This window comes from Triturus cristatus, chromosome 3_1, assembly GCF_964204655.1.
Source record: "Triturus cristatus chromosome 3_1, aTriCri1.1, whole genome shotgun sequence".
NCBI classification, from domain to species: Eukaryota; Metazoa; Chordata; class Amphibia; order Caudata; family Salamandridae; genus Triturus; species Triturus cristatus.
The window spans coordinates 176,732,933-176,753,903 of record NC_140583.1 but is presented as its reverse complement, the minus strand read 5'-3'; the positions used below and the strand labels follow the sequence as shown (position 1 = coordinate 176,753,903).

General features: G+C 45.6%; 1 protein-coding gene across 3 annotated transcripts in view; it reads left to right on the top strand.

Annotated features, from left to right (window-relative positions):
• SLC5A12 (solute carrier family 5 member 12) overlaps positions 1-20,717 on the top strand; it is a 262,873-nt gene extending 242,156 nt beyond the window's left edge. For all 3 annotated transcript variants that reach the window (XM_085643630.1, XM_085643628.1, XM_085643629.1), the window contains exons 13-15: positions 4,362-4,465; positions 16,958-17,085; positions 19,990-20,717. In XM_085643630.1, the coding sequence (XP_085499756.1) occupies positions 4,362-4,465; positions 16,958-17,085; positions 19,990-20,160 (403 nt within the window). In that variant the 3' untranslated portion in view covers positions 20,161-20,717. The remainder of the gene's footprint in view (positions 1-4,361; positions 4,466-16,957; positions 17,086-19,989) is intronic.
• The last annotated feature ends 254 nt before the right edge of the window (positions 20,718-20,971 follow it).

Genomic DNA, 20,971 nt, shown 5'->3' with positions numbered 1-20,971 from the left:
TCACAACAATGACAAAGGTAAACATGAACTTGAACTGGAGAAAAACTCCTGCTATATTTGACCCTTTATAGTCTCTCTTGCTTTATTATGATTTCAGCACATTAGTTTTGGTGGATATCAGAGGCCAAGGTTTTCAAAGAGCAGATCCATAGAATAACATAAGGCACCCAAGATTCCGGAATTGCAGTTACACCATCTTAGTATTTGGCACACCACCTGCTATGCCTTCCCAAGTAATACAGTGTCGGTCAGACAGTAGAGAATACAAACAGGCTTTTTAATTAGCAATACTCTGCAGAGGAGTCCAGTCTGACCTGCACCCTAAGATGTCTGCCAAGGGACTGACCCCCCCAACAGCCCACAATACATAATCATTCCTCCCAGAAGCCTCCAACCACACCCACAGTGGAAAGTTACTAGCCTGGGCCGAACATGAACAAAAGAGGCACAGAAGGATGGGCTACCACCTGCCAGATGGGTTACCACGCTGGGTCTCAGCGTTCTCTAATGTGGGAGCAGAACTACACACTCGGGTAGGTATGCGAGGGCAGAATGGCCTATTCATTAGTAAGGTGGGAAGCAGCCTTGAACAGAAGAGAAAATGATAATGAAATACAGTGTTCTGCTTAGGCAAGCAATAGGAATAATGAGGCCTAGTTCAGGCACAGCCTAAGCAACCTAATAGGGATTACGAAATACAAAATGGAGTCACACTCCCTAACTAAAGCCTGCACATTACAGGGATAACTCAGTGGGTTGCATAACGTGAATACAAATGGTGTCTATGTAGCCACACACCGCTAACCTAATATAACATAAAACGAGTGCATAGCAGGAATGGGTTCTTCAAACCTAACAACTTCAGCAACATAACATGCTTTTAAAGGTTTGTCAGGCTCTACAAGAAGAGAAGCTAATACTAAATAAACAAAGTGCAACTTTGGAAAGAAATTCTTGAAGTTGTACTGAAACGTCTCTTCTCAACCCCTGTTCCTGAGATTGCCTGACTACAGGGACACGCCACCCAGCACAATGAGTCCATATCCAGCAGAACTCATATTTGGAATGGCACTTCAAACCAAGATATATTATGTCTGAAGATTTATCATCAACAAATAAGGTATGATACCATGACCTTTCACAAAAGGAGAAGTTCTAGAAGCACACTAATCAAAAAAGGAGCGCAATGTCATCCGGATTTTGTCACCGAGATCAGGTGCTTGTGAGATCTTGTCGTCACCAGATAAATATCCCAATATGGGATGTAATAATATATTTATTAGCTTAAAGTAAAGAGTCCATGATTACTGGGTGAACAGATGAATATTGTGATTACATCCAACTAGTTCTCCATATGCCTCGTGGCCGTTCCTGTGAACCATCATTGGCCGAGGAGTTCTAGGATATGGAAGACACTCCTGAAGAAGAACTTTCTGTCATTCCTCATGCAGCTGATGACCCCATCAATTAAACAGCCACTCCCACACTAACCGGTGAATTCCGCTCTGACACTACACTTTTTGTCCATTCCTCTATACTCTTCCTGACTCATTGAAAATACAGAATAATATTAACATTTTTTGATGTATGAATTTGTGATTCCATGATTGGTTGGTTTGGTTTACCTGTCAGACCCTAGTACAGTGCACCAGGAGTGCCCAGGGCTTGTAAACCAAATACTGCTGGTGGGCTTGCAGCACTGGTTCTGCCCCCACAGAAGCAGCCTGTAAAAGTGTGTCTAAGGCCTCCCATTGCAGAGCCTGCATGCAGTCTGGTACTGTCATGCAGACTGGGCAAGTGCACCCACTTGCCAGTCCCTAAACCTTCCCTTTTCTTCATATCAGACACCCCTATGGTAGGCCCAAGGGCAGGGTGCATTGTAAGTATAAGGTAGGACAGGCCCTGGTGTGTGTGGCATGTTCTAATAGTGAATTATAGCCATTTTCGTTTTTCACTATTGCAAGGCTACCTGTTCTCCATAGGCCAGAATGGGCAGTTTGATCATTACATATTATAATCCTAACTGACTCACGGAACATGGTAGAAATTCAATTTTAGTATGCCTGAACTCAGGATGATAAAATACATATTTTAGTGAAGTTGGTTTTAACATTCTGTGTTTGAAAATACCACTTGTAGAAAGTAGGTACTTTCTTGTCTAACCATTCAAACCTGCCTCTGCTAGGCTGTGTATTCCTTGTCTGGAGTTTGAGTGACAGGGCTGTGGAATTCCAGGAAACAGGGTGAGGCAGCCCAGTGGTGAATAGAGAGATCTGCATCTAGATGGGAGGGAGGAGTTGCACCTGGGACCTGAATAGGGCTGTGCCTTCCCTCCACAATGCTGGCTCCACCTCCTGTGGTGCGTTTGATGTCTCTGCCCTGCACTCTGAAAGGAAAGAAGGAGTCATGTAAACAAAGTGCTCCAGGACTGACCAGAACTGGTTTGGACTATGCAAATGCCTCTCTGCCTTCAGAGAACAAAGGAAAACTTAGTATAAATATTGGGACCCCAACCCAAGAACTTTAGATCACTTTGGGAGCAAGAAGAAACCTCTGCTGAGGAGAGGAGCCAGAAGAAGCTGAGGAGAAACTATCCCTGAGACTGGGGGATTGGCCTGCAGTGGCTACCTTACAGCCAAAGAGAGGAGGAAGGAACTTTGTATGTACTTTTGATCAACTTGTGAAGGATCTCCAAGGGCTTGGAAAATAGCTTGCCTCCTGCTGAAGTCTCAGGGACAACAGACTTCAACCACCAGCGCCCCAGAGTTATTTGGAAGTGCCTGCTGCTGTTTTAGGCCTTCTGAAGGGCTGCGTGTCGCAAGGAGCTGGAAGCGCAACTCGCGGAGAAGAAGCATGTCGCCGTCACAGCCGCTGCCGTCACATCACTGAACAAGGGTGTCGCCGCTGTAGCTGTCGCATTGCACCGCACCATGAGAAGCGTCCCGCAACACCGAAGAAGCGTGTCGCCGTCACAGCCGCTACCGTCGCATCTCTGAACAAGGGTGTCGCCGCTGGAGCTGTCGCATTGCACTGCATCACGAGAAGAGTCTTGCAACGAAGAAGAAGCGTGCCGCCGTCGCAGCAGCTGCCGTCGCATCTCTGAACAAGGATGTCGCCACTGTAGTTGTCGCATTGCACCGCATCAAGAAATGCGCCTCGCATCCACGGAGAAGCGTGCCGCCGTCGGAGCTGCTGCCGTCGCATCACTGAACAAGGGTGTTGCTGCTGCTGCTGTCGCATCGAGCGGAAGAGTCTCGCATCGTCGGAGAAGAGTGTCGCCAGCAAAGCCGCTTTCGTCGCATCAATGGACAAGGGTGCCACCGGTGCAGCTGACGCATCGAGTCGAGTCTTCTCGCAACATCGGAGAAGCGTGCCGGATCAGGAAGATCTTCACGTCTTCATTTCTTTGCACCAAAATCTTCAATGCATCACCATCCTTGCAACACTTTCGTTGCCCTGCGTGTCGCATCTAAAGGTACATTGAACTAAAAGTGTAGCATTTAGGATCTAAAATAGAACTAAGCTAAAACTACCATTTTTAAGTAACAGTATTGTGGATTTTTGTCGTTTATGGTCTTGTGTTAAATCTATATAAAGAATACTTATTTTTGATATAAAACCTGTCTGGTGTCCATCTTTAGTGTTGTCACTTGATTACTGTATGTGTTCACAAATGCTTTACACACTGCCTCTGAGATAAGCCTGTCTACTCGTGCCAAGCTACAAAGGGGGTGAGCAGGGGTTATTTTAGGAGTGTACCCCCTTACCCTGACTAGAGGCAAGGGTCCCTATTTGTCACAAGTGCATACCTGTGCCAACTAAAGACCCCCAAATCTATCAGAAGTCAATTGCAAAGGTTCTCAGCACATCACCTCAGTACAAAACTGACACCACTAACCTGTGGTCTACTCGTTTGATTGTTCTGAGGCTGTCACTATTTAATGCAGTAAAGACTGTTGATTATACTGCACCACAGTGCTCAAAATATTGCTTTCCGGATGTATATATTTATATTTCTATGCCACCAGCAGGACCTCAGCTCATGTTCTCTATGCTGCCCTGCATTTATTACACACTCACATATACCGAAAGTGTGACTTAATAAATATTTTTAATACATTAACAATAGTGAGTGAATGGATGAGTGAGTGAGAGTATTTAAAACAACTCTTAGTGAAGTTACAATTGCCATCTCTTTACTTGAGTGCTTCTTTATGTGAGTTAGCATATCAAACCTATCAGCTGAGTGTCAATTAGTGAACATGTAACTTTCATAAAAATTCTTGGTATTTATTTGTAATAAGTTGTTTATAAAGAGTTCTAGAGTTGTAATGTCTGTCTTTTTTGTTTTTCCTTCATAGGCCTGAGCTGGCAGATACCTGGTATTCTTTATCTTACCTTTACTACAGTGCTGTGGGCTGCCTGTCATGCATTATAGCAGGACTCCTTATAAGCTTTATAACAGGTGGGTGAATACGTTTGAAAAGATGGATACTTATGATCAAAGATTATAGGCATTTATTTTAATTAGGGTTTCATTAGATAGTAGTATTGCAGTGCAAGTGAAGTGCACTCATAGAGGCAGGCACTATTGGTGCTTTTGTTGTGTTTGAAAGGACCACCACCAGATGAAATAGGTGGGAGCCCTTTTGCACGGAAAATCCATTGGGATGCCACACAAGATGCAGGTGGTGGGTGGTTCAATATAACAGCTTCTATCCTACCCAAATGAGATCCACTGTGATCTGATATAAGGGAACATATATCATCATATTAATTACCAGAGCCAGCTTTAAGGTGGTGCAACAGGTGCCTTTGCACTGGGCACCAAGCTCGAGGGGACGCACTTTGGGGTACTTTGTATCCAAGAGTGTTACCCTGGGTGTTACATTAGTGTTCTCATGCACCCACCCATGGACTTTGACGCTAATCCATATCTACTAACCTTGGTAGAAAGGGATTTTCATCACAAATTACACTTCCAAGACAGGCATAAAGTTGGAGAAAACATGTATTTGCACCTAATCTTTCAAACTTTGTATGAATTATACACTGTTTATCATACATACATAGTGGAAAATTGTTAAACTTTGTCAAAGCATATCATTTTCTGCTGAAAGCATATCCTTTCAGTATAAAACACATGCTTGACATCACACATAAACAACTTTGTACTGTAGTGCAAGGGTATGTACATTGATGCACGGTAACCTAATGTACTAGAGGAGAAAACAACACCCCCATATCATAGTAGATATGTTGCTGTTGTGCTCTCTCTTTTCCATGCAGCTCAGTACAACAACTTTTGTTACTGTGCTTTGTGATAACTTAGTAAATCTACCCCTTCGTTTCTCCAGTCCAATCACTCTTGACACATTTTGCCTACCAGAATAGATGATGAGACCTAACACCTTGTTCTCTTTCTTGTCTTGAGTAACATGTCCTCTAGATTGATTTATGTACTTGTATGACTCATTGTCTCTGTACAAAATGTTTGTGATGTAGAACACTGTGACGTTAGATTGAGATGAGTATCCTATAAAATAAATGTGAGAGGGGCTAAGGAGAGACGAGGAACAACACTAGACAGTTGTAGTGACAGAATCTAAGAAAAAACAGGTCTTTCTGAGTGGGGAAAGATTGTCCCATCCAGCACCACTGATGCTAGAGCCGGCCTTGTCAAATAATTCTAACCGTATCCTGATATAATCAATCAATCAGGGGAATTGTAAGCGCGCTACTCACCCGTGAGGGTCTCAAGGCACCGAAGGGGGGGGGAGGGTCTGCAGATCTGTTTAGCCGAAGAGCCAGGTCTTGAGTGCCTTCCTGAAGGTGTTCAGGGAGGGGGTGTGTCTGATGTCTGCCGGTAGCTCGTTCCAGACCTTGGCTGCAATGTGAGAGAAGTATCTTCCACCTGCTCTGGCCCTGAGGATGCGCAGGGTTAAGGCCAGTGCAAGGTTGGCAGATCGAAGGTTTCTTTTGGCTACGTGGAAGTTGATTCTGTTGTTGAGGTATTTGGGTCCGTTATTGTGTAGGCATTTGTAGGCATTAGTAAGGATTTTACAGATGACTCTTTTCTCCAGGGGGAGCCAGTGGAGTTTACTTAAGTGATGGCTGAGGTGTTTGCGCCGTGGGATGCCGAGGATGAGTCTGGCGGTGGTGTTCTGTGTAGTCTGGAGTTTGCGGAGTAGGGACTTGTTGATGCCGGTGTAGAGGGCATTTCTGTAGTCCAGTCTGCTGGTGATGAGTGCGTGGGTGACTGTCTTCCTTGAGTCCGGGGGGATCCATTTAAAGGTCTTGCGAAGGATGCAGAGGGTGTTGAAGTAGCTGAAGGTGAAGGCGTTGATCTGTCGATTCATGGTGAGTGATAAGTCGAGTACGATGCTGAGGTTTTTGGTGTGGTCTGAGGGGGTAGGTGGGCTTCCGAGGGTGGGCGGCCACAAGGTGTTGTCCTATGCTGCAGGAGTGGTTCCAAGGATGAGGACTTCTGTCTTCTTGGCGTTGAGCTTCAGGCATCTGTTGGTCATCCAGATTGCGACGTCCTGCATTCCTTTCTGGAAGTCAAGTTTGGCGGTGGCGGGGTCTCGGGTGAGGGAGAGGATGAGTTGGGTGTCGTCGGCGTAGGAGACAATGTTGAGACCGTGTTGTCGGATGATGGCTGCAAGGGGAGCCATGTAGATGTTGTAAAGGGTCAGGCTCAGTGAGGACCCCTGTGGGACTCTGCAGGTGATTTTCGTGGGATCGGAGAGAAAGGGTGGCAGTCTGATCCATTGGCCTCCTCCGGTGAGGAATGATCGGATCCAGTCCAGGGCTGTTCCTTGTATGCCGGCGTCGTGTAGTCTGGCTACTAGTGTGCAGTGAGAGAGGTGTCGAGGGCCGCTGACAGGTTGAGTAGGATGAGGGCTGTGGAGGGCCTTGGTCCAGGAGTGTGCGGATATCGTCTGTGACAGTGAGTAGGGCATTCTCTGTGCTGTGGTTGCTTCGGAATCCAGATTGGGACGGGTCAAGGATGGTGTTCTCTTTGATGAATCAAGTTAGTTCTCTGTTAACTGTTTTCTTTGCAACTTTGGCTTCGAAGGGGAGGAGCGAGATGGGCCGGTAGTTCTTGAGGAGGTCGGTGGGGTCAGCTGTGGGCTTCTTGAGCAGGGGCCTGACTTCTGTGCGCTTCTAGTCGTCGGGGAAGGTGCCTGTTTTGAAGGTGGTGTTGATGGTGCGTTGCAGTTCGTGTGCGAAGGTGGCCGCGGCTCTGTGGTAGATGTTAGGGGTCAGTGGGGCCCGGAGTGGATGCCTTTTATGTTCGAGGTGGTGTCTTTGGTCGTGATCGGTGTCCAGCTGGAGATGGTGGGCTGGCTGGTGCCTTTGGGAGTTGGGGGGCCGGCTGTGGCATCTGGAGAATGGTCTTTGATCTTGAGGTGGAAGTAGGTCCCAAGCTTGTCGCAGAGGTCTTGGGACGGGGTGATGTCTGTGGCATCGCTGCGTGGATTGGTGAATTACTGTATGACACTGAAGAGCTCTTTGGAGTTGGTGTAGTTGGCGAGGATTTTGTGGTGGATGAAGTTCCTTTTGAATGTTCTGATTTTGTTGTGGTAGTCTGTCATGGCGTCCTTGTAGGCGGGGTAGTTTTCGGTTGTTTTGGTGATTCTCCAGTTCTACTCCGGGCGTCTGCAGGTGCGTCTGGCTTCTTGGAGAACGGCAGTGAACCAGGCGGCTTTCCTGGGACATTGTTTGTCGGGGTTGCGTAGTGGCGCAAGCTTGTCTGCGCAGTTGGAGATCCAAGTGTGGAGTTCTCTGGCTGCGATGTTTGCGTCGGTTGTCCAGGTGTGGTTGTTTTGGGTGAGGGTGGAGTTGAGTTGCTCGTCGGTAACCTTGCTTCAGTTTCTTCGTGGTGGGCGAGGGTCTGGTTTGGGTGCCTTAAGTTTGTCGACGGCGAAATGTACGCATTGGTGGTCGGTCCATGGCGGTTGCGTTGTGTGGCTGAAGTGAACACTGCTTCCTGCAGCGAAGATGTGATCGAGGGTGTGTCCTTCTCTATGGGTTGGTGTGGTGATGAGTTGTTTGAGACCTATGTTGGAGACGTTGTCCCGAAGGATGATGGAGTTGGGGTTGTTGGGGTTGTCGAGGTGGAAGTTCAGGTCTCCTATGATTATGTAGTTTGTTGATGCAATGGCGTGGGGGGCGATGAAGTCGGTGATGGTGGTGGCGAAGGGTGTCTGCGTGCCGGGGGTCTATAGACGAGGGTTCCTCAGAGTGTGGCGTTGGGGCTGGTCTGGAGCTGGAAGTGCAGCTGTTCGGCGGAGGGGAAGGTTTCTCTGGAGGTGGATGGTGCTCTTGTGGGTGATGGTGAGGCCTCCTCCCGGGTGATTGGGGCGGTCCTTCCTCTGGACCTTGTATCCGTCTGGGATGGCGGTGTTGATGTCGGGGCGGAGGAGTCGTTGGTCCAGATCTCCGTGAGGAAGGCGATGTCGGGCGGGTGAGAGTTGAGTAGGTTCTAGATTTCAATGGCGTGTTTGTGTATGGTGCGCACGTTGAGGAGGATGCATCTTAGGGTGTCGCCGGTGCTGGTGTTGGTAGTTTTGGAGTTTGGGGTGGTGGTCAGGGTCTGGTGGTAGTGGGGGCAGGAGAACTGGCTGTGGGTCTTGTTTGGCGAGGCCTCTTGGCAGTCTCTGAGTCTTCTGGGGTTGAGTGCGAGGAGGGCAGAGGAGTCGTAGCGATGATTGGTCGGTGATTCAGGGTTCCTGGCGCTGGTCGTGGTTGGGTCGCGGACGGGTGCAGATGGGCTTGCCTTAGGCGGGCCCGCTGCACGCGTCCACTGTGCAACCACACAGCAGCTGCCATTAAGTAGGGGAGGGGGAGGGACGTCAGCTGGGAGGCGGGAACGCGCATGGGCCGGAGGAGGGGCCGTAGGGGAAGCAGCAGCAGGAAGTGGGATAAGGGGCACAGAATATCAGAACCAGGCGGGCACAAGAAAACGATTACCATGGGGCACGGTGAGCACAAATAACTGTACAAGGGGGCACAAAGAGCACAGAAAAAAAACAATTACCAGGGAGCACAAAAAGCACAGAAAAAAACAAGTACCAGGGGGCACAAAGAGCAGAAGCACAAAAAAACGATTACCAGAGGCCACAAAGAGCAAAAAAAACGATTACCAGGTGGCACAAGAGCACAGAAACAATTCAAGGGGGTACAAAATACCAGTCACACAGCGGGCAACCACGGAGCGTATAGTGGCCTCGAAGCCCTCCTGGGAGGAGGTTGGGGCTCAGCGGCGAGGTAGATGGCGCGGAGCCACGGGGGAAGAGTAGGCCAGTGACCGAGGGTATATCCTGTTTGCTTTTGGTTGCTGCAGCACTGGAAGTATTTACTTGTTTTACGAACACCGAAATCAACAATATAGCTTAGTGAATTAAGTGCTCTGCTGACATGTGTACAGCCAGTAGGGCGCAAATGTGAGTCTCAGACAAGCCAATACAGTATTTCATCTTGCAGAGGTTGCCAAGTGGGTAACAGCAGTATCTGGTGTTTACAGTGCCATAAAACAGCACAGACTATGGAAGGGAAACATTTATTATCAATAACCCCAGTAGATGCTGTTTCACACATACTGTACTCATTCTTTTTAGGTTACCCGCCCCAACTCAAAAACGGACCCTCCCTATGTGCCATTTGCTCTGCTGTGAAACCAAACTAGCACAATGTATTTTGCCATTCCCTTCTAGACTGGAGGAATGTTGGTGGCTGTACTTTGCCACTGATCAATTACTACTGCTCTAATTTTTCACAAAATCTTGTAAAGAAAAATACCCAGTGAATCCTCCCTAGGGAATGCCAATCTCAAACACACGCACACAAGGTGCATCTGCCACTAGGCACTTTTTAGTGTGATTGCTCCGTTGTTAGAAATAGGGTTTCTGGTTGGCTAGGGTATGCACCTAAGCCAGGCAGAACCCACCACTCAGCGCAAGGGAGTTACACATCTAAGCTAACCCCTGCTCACCCCCTTGGTAGCTTGGCAGAGCGGTCAGGCTTATCCCAGAGGCAATGTGTAAAGCGTTTGCTCAACACACTCACACACCAGTGACACACTAGACACACCACAAAAAGAGACTCCACACAAGGTTATATAAGAGTATCCTTTGTATTGTACATAAAAACACACTGGACCATAATCACATAACTCAATAATCACTTTGCTAAATAGACATTGGGCACGCACACAATTAGTGCACTAAAGCATAAACTTGTGTTGCACAGGTCCTAGAAACCTTGTGAACATATATAACACTACCTTTGAATGTACATGAATTCCCCATTCCGTATCACCATAAACATGTAGGGTGAATCCCCTACCATTACAGAAAACCTGTGGGGCGGAGTGCAGCAACCCAAGATCGCACTGATAGGGAGACCTCGCCGGCTCCCTCCCACCATGAAGAAAGGGGGCTGCTTGCCCCGACCGTATGTGGAGTGGGTTGCTGAAGCCTGCAATTGTACAGGGCTGGTGCTTCAAGTGGAACTGACACCGCCAGTGGGGAGACCTCACCGGCTCCCTCCCACCACGAGGAAAGGGAGCTGCATACCTAGTTATAGTTATAGTTATCTTGCGATTTTGCACACGAAACAGTGGAAGCGGGCTGTTTTTAGCTCCACTGTTAGCACTTTACTGTTTATGTTTTTAAAACGTTAGAATTTGTGTTTGTTTTAAATGAAATTCGCTCCCCTTACCTGGGCGACCTGCTCGGCTGAGGCTTCCATCGCGCAGAGGGGGTCAGCGCTCTAGTGTGCAACCCTGTGGCGGCTATATTACGCCACGCTGGAGCGACCGCGCAGCGGACACGTGCAGCGGGTGCGCCGGCGGCGCCCGTCCGCGCACCGTTTGCGCACAGCGCCAGGAATTATGTCGCTCCAGCTCAAACGTTTGAAGATACTTTTAGATATTGCTACACTAGAGAACAGCTGTGCGATATAGGTAAGCAGAGCTCTGTTTCAGGTGCATCGGTTTTAAGTCATTTGGTGGGGACCGGCTTCAAACCACTACAGGTGGAAGCCCTGAATTGTGGCCTCCTTAATGTAAGGTCACTCCCTAAACATGCTACTGAAATTCAATTGCTAATTGATGTGTATAATTTGGATGCCTTGTTTATGACAGAGACCTGGACAGAGCTGGGGCTGGATCTTGAGTTGGGGTTAGCTTGCCCTGTTGGATTTAAAGCTTTTCACAAACCAAGATCCAGCGGCAGGGGGGCGGAACCGGGATCATATATAAAGATTCCTGGGATTTCGCGCCGCTGGACATAGATGAGATCATGCACATTGAAACCTTAGGCTTCTCTCTGAAAGATAGGGTGGGGCATATCCTGACTGGCATGGTTTGCTATCGACCCCCAGGTGTAATGTGTGCTCAGTCACAACAGCAGTTACTTTATGTGATCAGTAATTTGGCTCTCACTCATCACAGACTGTTAATATTGGGAGACTTTAATCTTTGGCCAAATGAGAAGATGGCGACAGCTTATAACAACATTATTCAATCTTGTGCTAACCTGAATCTGCCGCAATTGGTCCTGGAGGCAACCCATACTGCAGGACACGTATTAGATTTGATATTTTCTGGGGACAACGTGGTGGCCATGGATGGAATTTTACCAGTGGGTTGGTCTGATCACCATATGGTCAAATTCCGAGTGACGCTTATCCATAGAAGTAGGCCTCCTCCCCGGGAGGAAAGGTGTGCCCTGGGCAGGGATTGGAAGGCCTTACTGAGGAAAGCCCGAATGGCGCCGCTTCTTGGCCTTGACTCCTTTTTTGATCCGGGAAAGTCGGTCGACGAGAATTACTTTTGACGGATACTATTGATTTGCTTGCCCCCCTGAAGAAGATCAGGAAACGGGGGAAACCCTCTACCCCATGGTTCACGGAGGATTTGAGGAGCTGTAAGGCACAGTGTAAACGCGCTGAGAGACAGTGGAGAAGGCATTACACGGATAACGATAAAGTTATCTGGAAGGATTGTCTAGCCAGGTATAAAAAAGCCATAGTGGCTACTAAGGCGACTTATTTTGCGGACCTTATACTAAAAGCACCAAACAGTGTTAAATGTGTTTTTAATATTCTGAGAGATATTACTAACCCGGACTGTATCAGTAATAAGGTTATTCCATCGCAGGAGCTATGTGACGGTCTAGCAGTCTTCTTTCGGGACAAGATTAAAGGAATTATCGAAGGCTTGCAATCAGTTTCCCTGTCGGGTACTAGTGCTGGGGAAGAGCCAGTGCTAGTTAACCTATCTTGTTTCATGGCCACTGGGATGAAGCTGCCAATGTCAGGGACTTTCCTTGATCACTGGGCCCTTCCCACAGAGGTTGAGTTTGTTAGGGTGGCAAAGGTTGTGTCCTCTGGCTCGCCGCTGGACCCCATTCCTCCGAAATTCTGGAAAGAGTTGGGTTCTGAGATCTTTCCACAACTCTACCAGATATGTATTCAATCACTCAGTAGTGGAGTAGTTCCGTCCTGCTGGATTGTCTCACCCCTCTTAAAGAAACCTTCATTGGACCCCACTTGCTATCGGAATTACAGACCTATTTCCCTGTTGCCATTTCCAGTAAAGATAGTGGAGCGTTTGGTAAGCCAGGCGCTCTCTGGTTTCCTGGAAGGTAACAATAGGTTGGAGGAAAATCAATTTGGTTTCCGACCCGGTCATGGGACGGAGACCTCATTGGTTACCGTGTTGGATGATCTCCGAATGCGAGCGGACAGGGGTCAAACTGCAACGTTGATATTGCTAGATCTGTTCGCCGCATTCGACACGGTTAAACATGACATTCTATCGCTAAGGTTAGAGGAGGTGGGAGTGACAAATCTGTCTCTGCAATGGCTCCGCTCTTACCTGTCAGGTAGACGGCAGGCTGTGATTGTGCCTCCGTATCAATCAGCTTTTTCTCCTAATGAGAATGGTGTCCCACAGGGATCTTCAATTAGCCCTATTTTGTTTAATGTATATATGCGGCCACTGGTGGAGATCATTAAAGCTAATAACATCAGGGCGGTCAATTATGCTGATGACACGCAATTGATTCTATCCTTGGAGGGGGACCATGCTGACTCCCAAGAAATGTTCCATAAGTGTATGACTGAAATGGTGTCTTGGCTGAGGAACATTGCTCTGCAATTTAATAATGCCAATTTCTGGCCTTTTCCCTTGGATACACCTCTGGTACCTGCGAAGACAGTGCGTAATTTGGGGGTCAGCTTTAATGAGAAGCTCAGCCTGGAGTCACATGTGAACAAAGTAGTCACAAACTGCCTGTTGATTATTGGAGGCCTATGTAAGATGCTACCACTTTTACCCTCTAAGGTAAGAGGCACAGTAGTCAGGTGTGTTGTTCTCAGCCGCCTGGACTACTGCAATGCCTTGCTGCTTGAGTCTCCTGGCTTTTTGGTCCTGCGGCTCCAGCGTATCCAGGCAGCAGCAGCAAAGCTTGTCTTAATGAGAACTCGTAATGCATCAACTGCTCAGGCATTAGCGGAGCTGCACTGGCTCCCGGTGAGGCAAAGAATTTTGTTTAAGTCTTTGTGCATTGTTTTTAAAGCTCTTCATGGGCTTGGACCCAGACCGCTGCAACGTAGGGTCAGCTGGTATGTACCTACGCGCAGCTTGCGCTCCTCGGCAGCTAATTTGGTTAGGATCCCGAAGATAAAAAGAACTACCATGGGGGGCGAGCGTTTAGTGTTGCAGCTGCGCGCCTGTGGAACAGTCTTCCACTAGAGTTGAGACAGATACAGGATTTGTTGCTGTTTCGCAAGCAAGTTAAGACCTGGCTTTTTCCCAGAGCGTAATCAGTTGCTTTGCCTAGCATTCAGCTGTGTTTATTTTTTTTTGCTGTGTCTTAGCGCCAGGATGCCCGTAGGGTTACAGTGCGCTCTACAAATGATAAATACATACATACATACATACCTCCAGCCAACCTCGGGGTGGAAACCACTGTGGGACAATGCAATACACTAGGACCGGCTGGTACTTAGACCCAGGAACATGCGGGCCACTTTGGTGGCTTGGGGCTCCATTCCGCTTCAGTCGGCGATGCTCTGGAGGCGGGGCAATTGCTGACTGGGCCTCTGGATGCTAGCCCACTCTGGATTTACCCGGCAATGCCTAGTCCTGGCAGGGAGGTGCTCCAATGTCACAGAGGACTCCTCTGTTGCTGTGGTGATGGTTTCTGGTGCGGCCTGTGCCTCACTGACTCCAACTTTCTCTCTCGACGCCTGGACTCTCCGACACTTGGTTTGCGCCGCCAACCCTCGGGCAGGTCTAGTTTCCTCTGTGGCTCCCTGGTTGCTACGGCAACCTGAGGGGTGGCGCATTCAGGCTGCTGGCACTGCTGTGGCCTCTTGAGACCGCACAATTTCTCTCCACCATGCCCGCTGCATGTGTAGTGTCACCACGCACCTTTACTGTAGAGGCACAGCACGTCTTTGTGGGTGCACATACGCACTGGCTGCCAGGTGGGTGGGAGAGAGTACTTCCCATATAACATGTTCTCCCCTCCTGCTTCTACACACACAAGGGACCTTTCAACAGTGCCCTACACGCTCGGGACTTGAAAAACCAAGCACTCTTTAGCACTTTTACATAGAATAAAGAGGAAGTACAGTCCAGTCCTTCTCCTGCCTCCTCAGGTAGGAGCAGCAACTGCAGGCCGTCCCTTCCCCACATAAATCAGGGGCAGTGCTCCTCACACAGCTTCTCAGCTCTCCCACTAAGCAGGTCACTTTTAGATCCAGCAAGGATCTTTCTCATGAAGTCTATTGTATCCCTTGGAGATTTCCTTCCCAAGCAGCATACCATGGCAGGGCAAGAAGAGTCAGTCCTTTTCCTCCACCACAGACAGAAGTAGCAACTGCAGGCCAACTCACCCCTCACTCAGAAAAGGCAGCGCTCCTCACACAGTCCTTCCACTCTTCTTCTTGGCAGGGTCCTCTTGTTCCTGGAACTAATCTAAAATCCTGAAGTTATAGGTGCAATACTTATACCCCATTTTGTCGTTGTTCTCTTTGCTGTAAGGGTCTCTGAACCCAATCCAACCTAGCCCTGTCCTCCCCCGGGGGAGACAGCCTTGTGAAAAAGGAGACACAGTCTATTCAGGTGTAAGTGGAACTTCTGCCACCACTCTAAATGCAGACCAGGTCTATTAAGGTCACCCAGGCAAGGCAGGACACACCCCAACCCCCCTAGTGACTGTCTAGAGTGTATGCAGATCCCAGATACAATCACTAAAACACCAGACGCTGAATACACAAACAGCCAGAGCCAGACAGAACAGTAAGGTAAGAAAATGGACACCTTCTAAAAGTGGCATTTTCAAACGCAGAATTTAAAAACCACCCTTACCAAAAGGTTTGTTAATAAATTCTGTTTTCAGTGAGCCTAAACTCCATTTTACTATCTTGTCCCAATGGAAGGCTACACATGTAACATGTTACAGCGTAGTTCTAATGACAAGCCTATGGGACAGACAGCCTTTCAATAGTGAAAAACGAAATACACAGTATTTCACTATCAGGACATACCCCACACACCAGTACATGTCCTACCTTTCCCATACACTGCACCCTACCCATGGGGGTACCTTGGGCCTACCTTAGGAGTGCCTTACATGTAAAGGTTTGGGCCTGGCAAGTGGATGCACTTGCCAGGGCAACATGGCAGTTTACAACTGCACGCACACACACTATAGTAGTTGGTCTGCAACACATTTACATGGCTACTCATGTAGGTGGCAAAACCAGTGTTGCAAGCCCACTAGTAGCATTTGATTTACAGTCCCTGGCACACAATGTGCACTTTACTAGGGGCTTACCAGTAAATCAGATATGCCAATCATGGATAACCAATCATTGTCACAATTTATACAGAGGGAATATGCACTTTAGTACTGATAAGCAGTGGTAAAGTGCCCAGAGTCCTACAGCCAACGAAAACAGGGTCAGAAAAATAGGAGGCAAAGGCAAAAAGTTTGGGGATGACCCTGTGGAAAAGGCCAATTCCAACATCCCTAATAAGGCTCCAACCCTAAATGTTAAATTTCCAATTCTCTCCTATATTGGCATAGCATAATCCAGGTGAACCTCAGTGTGCTGAAGGAGTCGATGGACTGACTTTATTACAGGCTGTCATGCATCCAATTCCAGCATTCTGTTAGGGTTACATTAACAATTGTAAGGTATCGGATCAGCCAGATTTACACAGTTGTTACAGCAATATGGTTTGTCTTGTGGACTGGAGTACTACGCTTTCCTATAGCTTCCCTTCTCGTCCTCTCTTTGCCTTCTAGCATGATGCTGGACTCCTGCAGGGAAAATAGAACTTAGACAGTTGACACTGGCGCCCACATAACAAATGTTCATTCAAAACATGAGTGTTAATAGAAAGGATCTCAAAAATATTCCTGAATTAGGGATAAACATTAAACCATTTCCATATCAGGACATTTAAGGTGCGTCTTGAAGAGTGAGCTGCTCCATCTGGGTTTAGGACTGGAGGACCTGCCAACTTGAATGGTCCACTCTGCTAACCCACACTTATCAGTACAGTAAATACAAATACCATTGGTGCACACTGCCACTTTAATTTTCAGGTGAGGTGATTCTCAACTAGACGGTGTAGTAGCTCTACTGCACTTTTTACAAAACCACCCTCATTCAATGATGCCCCCTTTGACAAATTGAACGATACTAGAGCCAATCTTCACTCACGTAGGGCCTGATTTAGAGTTTAGTGGACGGTTACATCTTTATGCACTTGTAATTAAGCAAACAGGATATCCGTCCCATTTTTGATGGGGTATCTGCCAAACTCTAAATCAGGCGTTTAGTATCGCTTCATGTCATAATCACTTCCTAAACTCCATTCTCCTTTGCCTGCCTGATCAATGTTTACTAGCATGTTTTACCTCCTCAGGTTACCAACGACCAGAAGAAGTAAGACCTTTGCTAATACGACCTGTCTGCAATATCCTGTGGTTCTGGTCTCCAAAGATGAAAACTCTATGCTGGTGTGGCGTGCAACATGACAAGGAAGACATCCATGTGAGTAGCTTTTGTAAAGTGTTCTGTTTGTTAGGAAATGATTTGCTCCTAGGAAGAATGCAAGCTGGGCACTCACGTTGGAGCCTTAATTTGAACGGTCACTTTCTTGAACATTGCCAACTCATCTTGTGTAGACCGAAAACCCTTTTGTCTGTGTCTATTGAAATCTAACCAGTACCATGTAAGTTAGCTGATATTGTCTGCTTCATTAAACATAAATATGGCAGGTATGGCTTAAAATAATTTTCAGCAAGACAGGGGATGACTTAGTGACCACAAAATGCTTACATTGACAGCAAAAATGACCAACAATCTCAGTCATAAAGTGCTTCCATCGACAAAAAAAACAAAATGGAATGTAAGTATTGATGTCTGAGAGTCAGCAGCCATCAAGAATGGAATATTCAAGGAAATATCCAAAAACTCTAATCTCGCAGGCAGCAAGAAAATACCTAAAGCAAGCCTTTTGTTCCCATGTAGAAAATAACATGACACCCTTGTATCCAAACCTAACATCCTATGGCAAATTCCAATCTCCTGCAGCCTCAAAAGTCAAACCTCAGAGTGGCAGGTTGAAAACTGTGGGATAGGACCAGATAACAAAAGACTTTCAATCACAGCATGCAATAGCATACAACAAACACATTTTTCCCTTTTCAGGCCAAATTACCAACATCAGTTAAATCTATCCAAAATATTCCAAGATTCTGCATTAAGCCTCTGAGAAAATTGTGTCACAGTTTCAAACCTCATTCTTTAGCAGTATTCAAGCCACACATGTTCTGCCAGAATCCTGCAATTTAGAATATTGACTTACCCAAACAAGTTTCCCATACATCAAATTCATCTTTGCTGAATCTCAATGAAATGTGATGAAATACTGAGCTCCAAGCAAGGAAATCATTTGTAACACTATTACGTCTGAAATAGAAGTATATGTGGTTCCGAATTACTGTGAAGGTATGCTACTCACCGGAATCATAGGCACAGATACACTTTGATCTAATACATCGTGATACGCTGCACAATCAGTACACCTCCTCATGGCTGTGATATCAAAGACACTAGGGCACAATATCACATGCAGGAAAACAATCTTTATATTAGCACCACATGTACAGTACATCAAAATATTGCTGGTGTGGCACTTGTACAGGAGAGGTTCGCTGTAAGAAAACCAACTAATCTCCATGCCTCCTGGACATTATGTATTTAGTGGAGTGACCTGCTCAATAGTCAGCTAATCATGCATTTAACATTTATTTACTGCAGAAAAAAAGCATTAATTTTAAATATATAAACAATTCATGGATTGATCACTCTGTTACTCTCCAGCATGCCCAGGTCACCAGTTTCTGACAGTAGAATCTGATGAGCCTACCCTACTCAGGCATATGAACAAAGGTGAAATGTCATAGCTTATTGAATCTAACGTGCCTGATTCCTAAAGGGCACTCCCATGAAACCCACCACTTTAAAAGGGCCAGTACAATTGTACAGCCACTAGAAAACAAAAGGGAAATCATCAAGATAAAATTGGCTTTGTTCCTGATATGAGGTTCAATTCCAGCTGAAAAAGTGAAGAAGCTGGGAATAGCAATTGATAAATATGGAAGGAAAGGAACTGATTTTCAACTGTCCATATTTTCCTGTCCCAACAATGTACTGTCAATGACAAAGGAACCTTGAGTAATACTGCCTCATTGTCTACATTAGCCGCCCACATCCATATCAACAAGGTATAGAGAGTTCCAAATCAGACAGTGAGACTGAGACTTAAAATGTGAGAACGACAGTACAAAACGATCAGCTACTGAAAAGATCAGAACATCAGATTAATGTGTTTTATTTATTTGGTATAATCATGCATGTATTATATAAAATCCTATGAGTTACTAAATCATAGGATTTGTGACAGCTAAATGGCTTTTTTAATCGACTAAACCCATTTTGGAATTCAGTAAGTACCTACCAAATTTGAAACTAAGTTTAGAATGAATAACAAATCTCAATTTGGAAGCGGCCCATTAAGGCCACCTCTTTAAAACTGCAATCCTAAATGCTATGTATGAATTGTTTCTGATCACATTTTCACTTGCAAACCACTGATAAATTAACAATTCATGAAAAAGTAGGTGGTAACCCATTTGCAAAGGGAAAGGTGTCCCTGTGGCCTTCCCTTCACATTTGTGAATAAAAAGAAAAAAATGATTTATTTCTTAAATGCAGACCTGCATCCTTTAAGGAAACTGGATAAATGACCTTCATTTAAACACAATCACAGACATGGTGGTCTGTCACCCCAGCAGAATACCATTCTTGTGATGGCATCTAATTGGAGTGAGTTGCAATTTTCGACCTACCTCATGAATATTTAAGTGCATTGGTTGGTTTGCAAGATCAGCATTCATTTGCAAGAAGTCGGTGGGCCATTTGCAAACACTTTTTACAAATCGATTTTTTGTGCATTAGCCATACATGTTCTTGCATGTGTCATTAAATGTCTGTACGTACATGCATTTTTTTTAATTTCTTCAGTGGTGGATTGACAGATAAAAAGGATGTGAGGATAGATTCACTGTGTGTGTGTCAGCCATGATAATGTTATTCAAAGGTTGTCGAAACTTCCTTTATTTATTTATATTGCTTATTTAGTGCTGACTTTATAGATGCGTTTATTTATGTATTCAATAACAGTATGTATAAATCTCATATTTTAATCTATGTATGGTGATCCAAGTGGGCTAAGAGTCTAGTAAAGTGGATCCCCTTTTTGTAGAACCCAGTGACTGGTCTGTTTGGATGCTTGGGGCGTTTGACAACATCTTAAAACAACTGTAAAACGGAATAACGTGGGTTGGTTGTTTGTAGCATGCATCCACTAATTCTGACGCTTTTTTACAGGAGAAAAATGATGACCTTGCATTTCAGATGGATATTACAGATATACCTGGAAAAGAACAAGTATTCCAAAACGGACCCAACAGTCAAATTACCAACGAAAAAGAAATTAGTTTTAGCGACGAGAAAAATGCATACGTTAACAAGGGCTTTGATAAAGAATCCTATTTCTAAATGAGGACAATTTTAAAAAGAACAATATGTAAATATCACAAATATATATGACCCCTTGTTTAACTTCTATTTATAGCTCAAAACGTGGGAGCCTGTATCTGCCAGCAAAGAGAACTGAAATTAGTAGCAGGCCACCTCAACTTGAGACAGAAATGAAAAAAAAAGCCTTCTTTCTCAATAATTGGGTCAAATCTTAAAGAACTGAACGTGTCTTGTTGTGTATTGTTTAGATTGTATGACTAGTGCCTTGAGGCTTGTGGTGGTAATGAGTGGTTAATAGAACAGAAAATATAAAACAGTATAGCATAGGATTTATAACCCCATACTTAAAGTGGAAAATATGAATTGTTACATAAGTGATTATTAAGGAAGATGTTTGACTAAATCGTAACACAATTTTGTAGAATGTGAATACACAATTGCTAGGAGATGGTTTGCTTGAAATTTTTCACTTGTCCGTTTGTTATTTTTTTGTGAGTCGTGCAATATATATTTACAGTATTTAAGCAAGAGCGCACCAGCATATATAATAAAGAAATACATTTATAAACATAAAATGTGTAAGTACTCATTATTTGAATATTTTTGTAGCATAAAAAGCACAAAGTCTCGCTGAAGTAAAATAATTTTCCTCCCAACTACAAAGAGACTGCTAAAGTTTATGACAGAGACAATGTTCTAGAACAGATCAGAAGAATCCAACTAGGTAATGGGGCTACATGAAAACAGAGAGGTCATGAAACACGACAGCAGTAGAATAACCTGTTTCTGAAATAAACCCCAATTGGCATATTTTTCAAACTTTTCATAC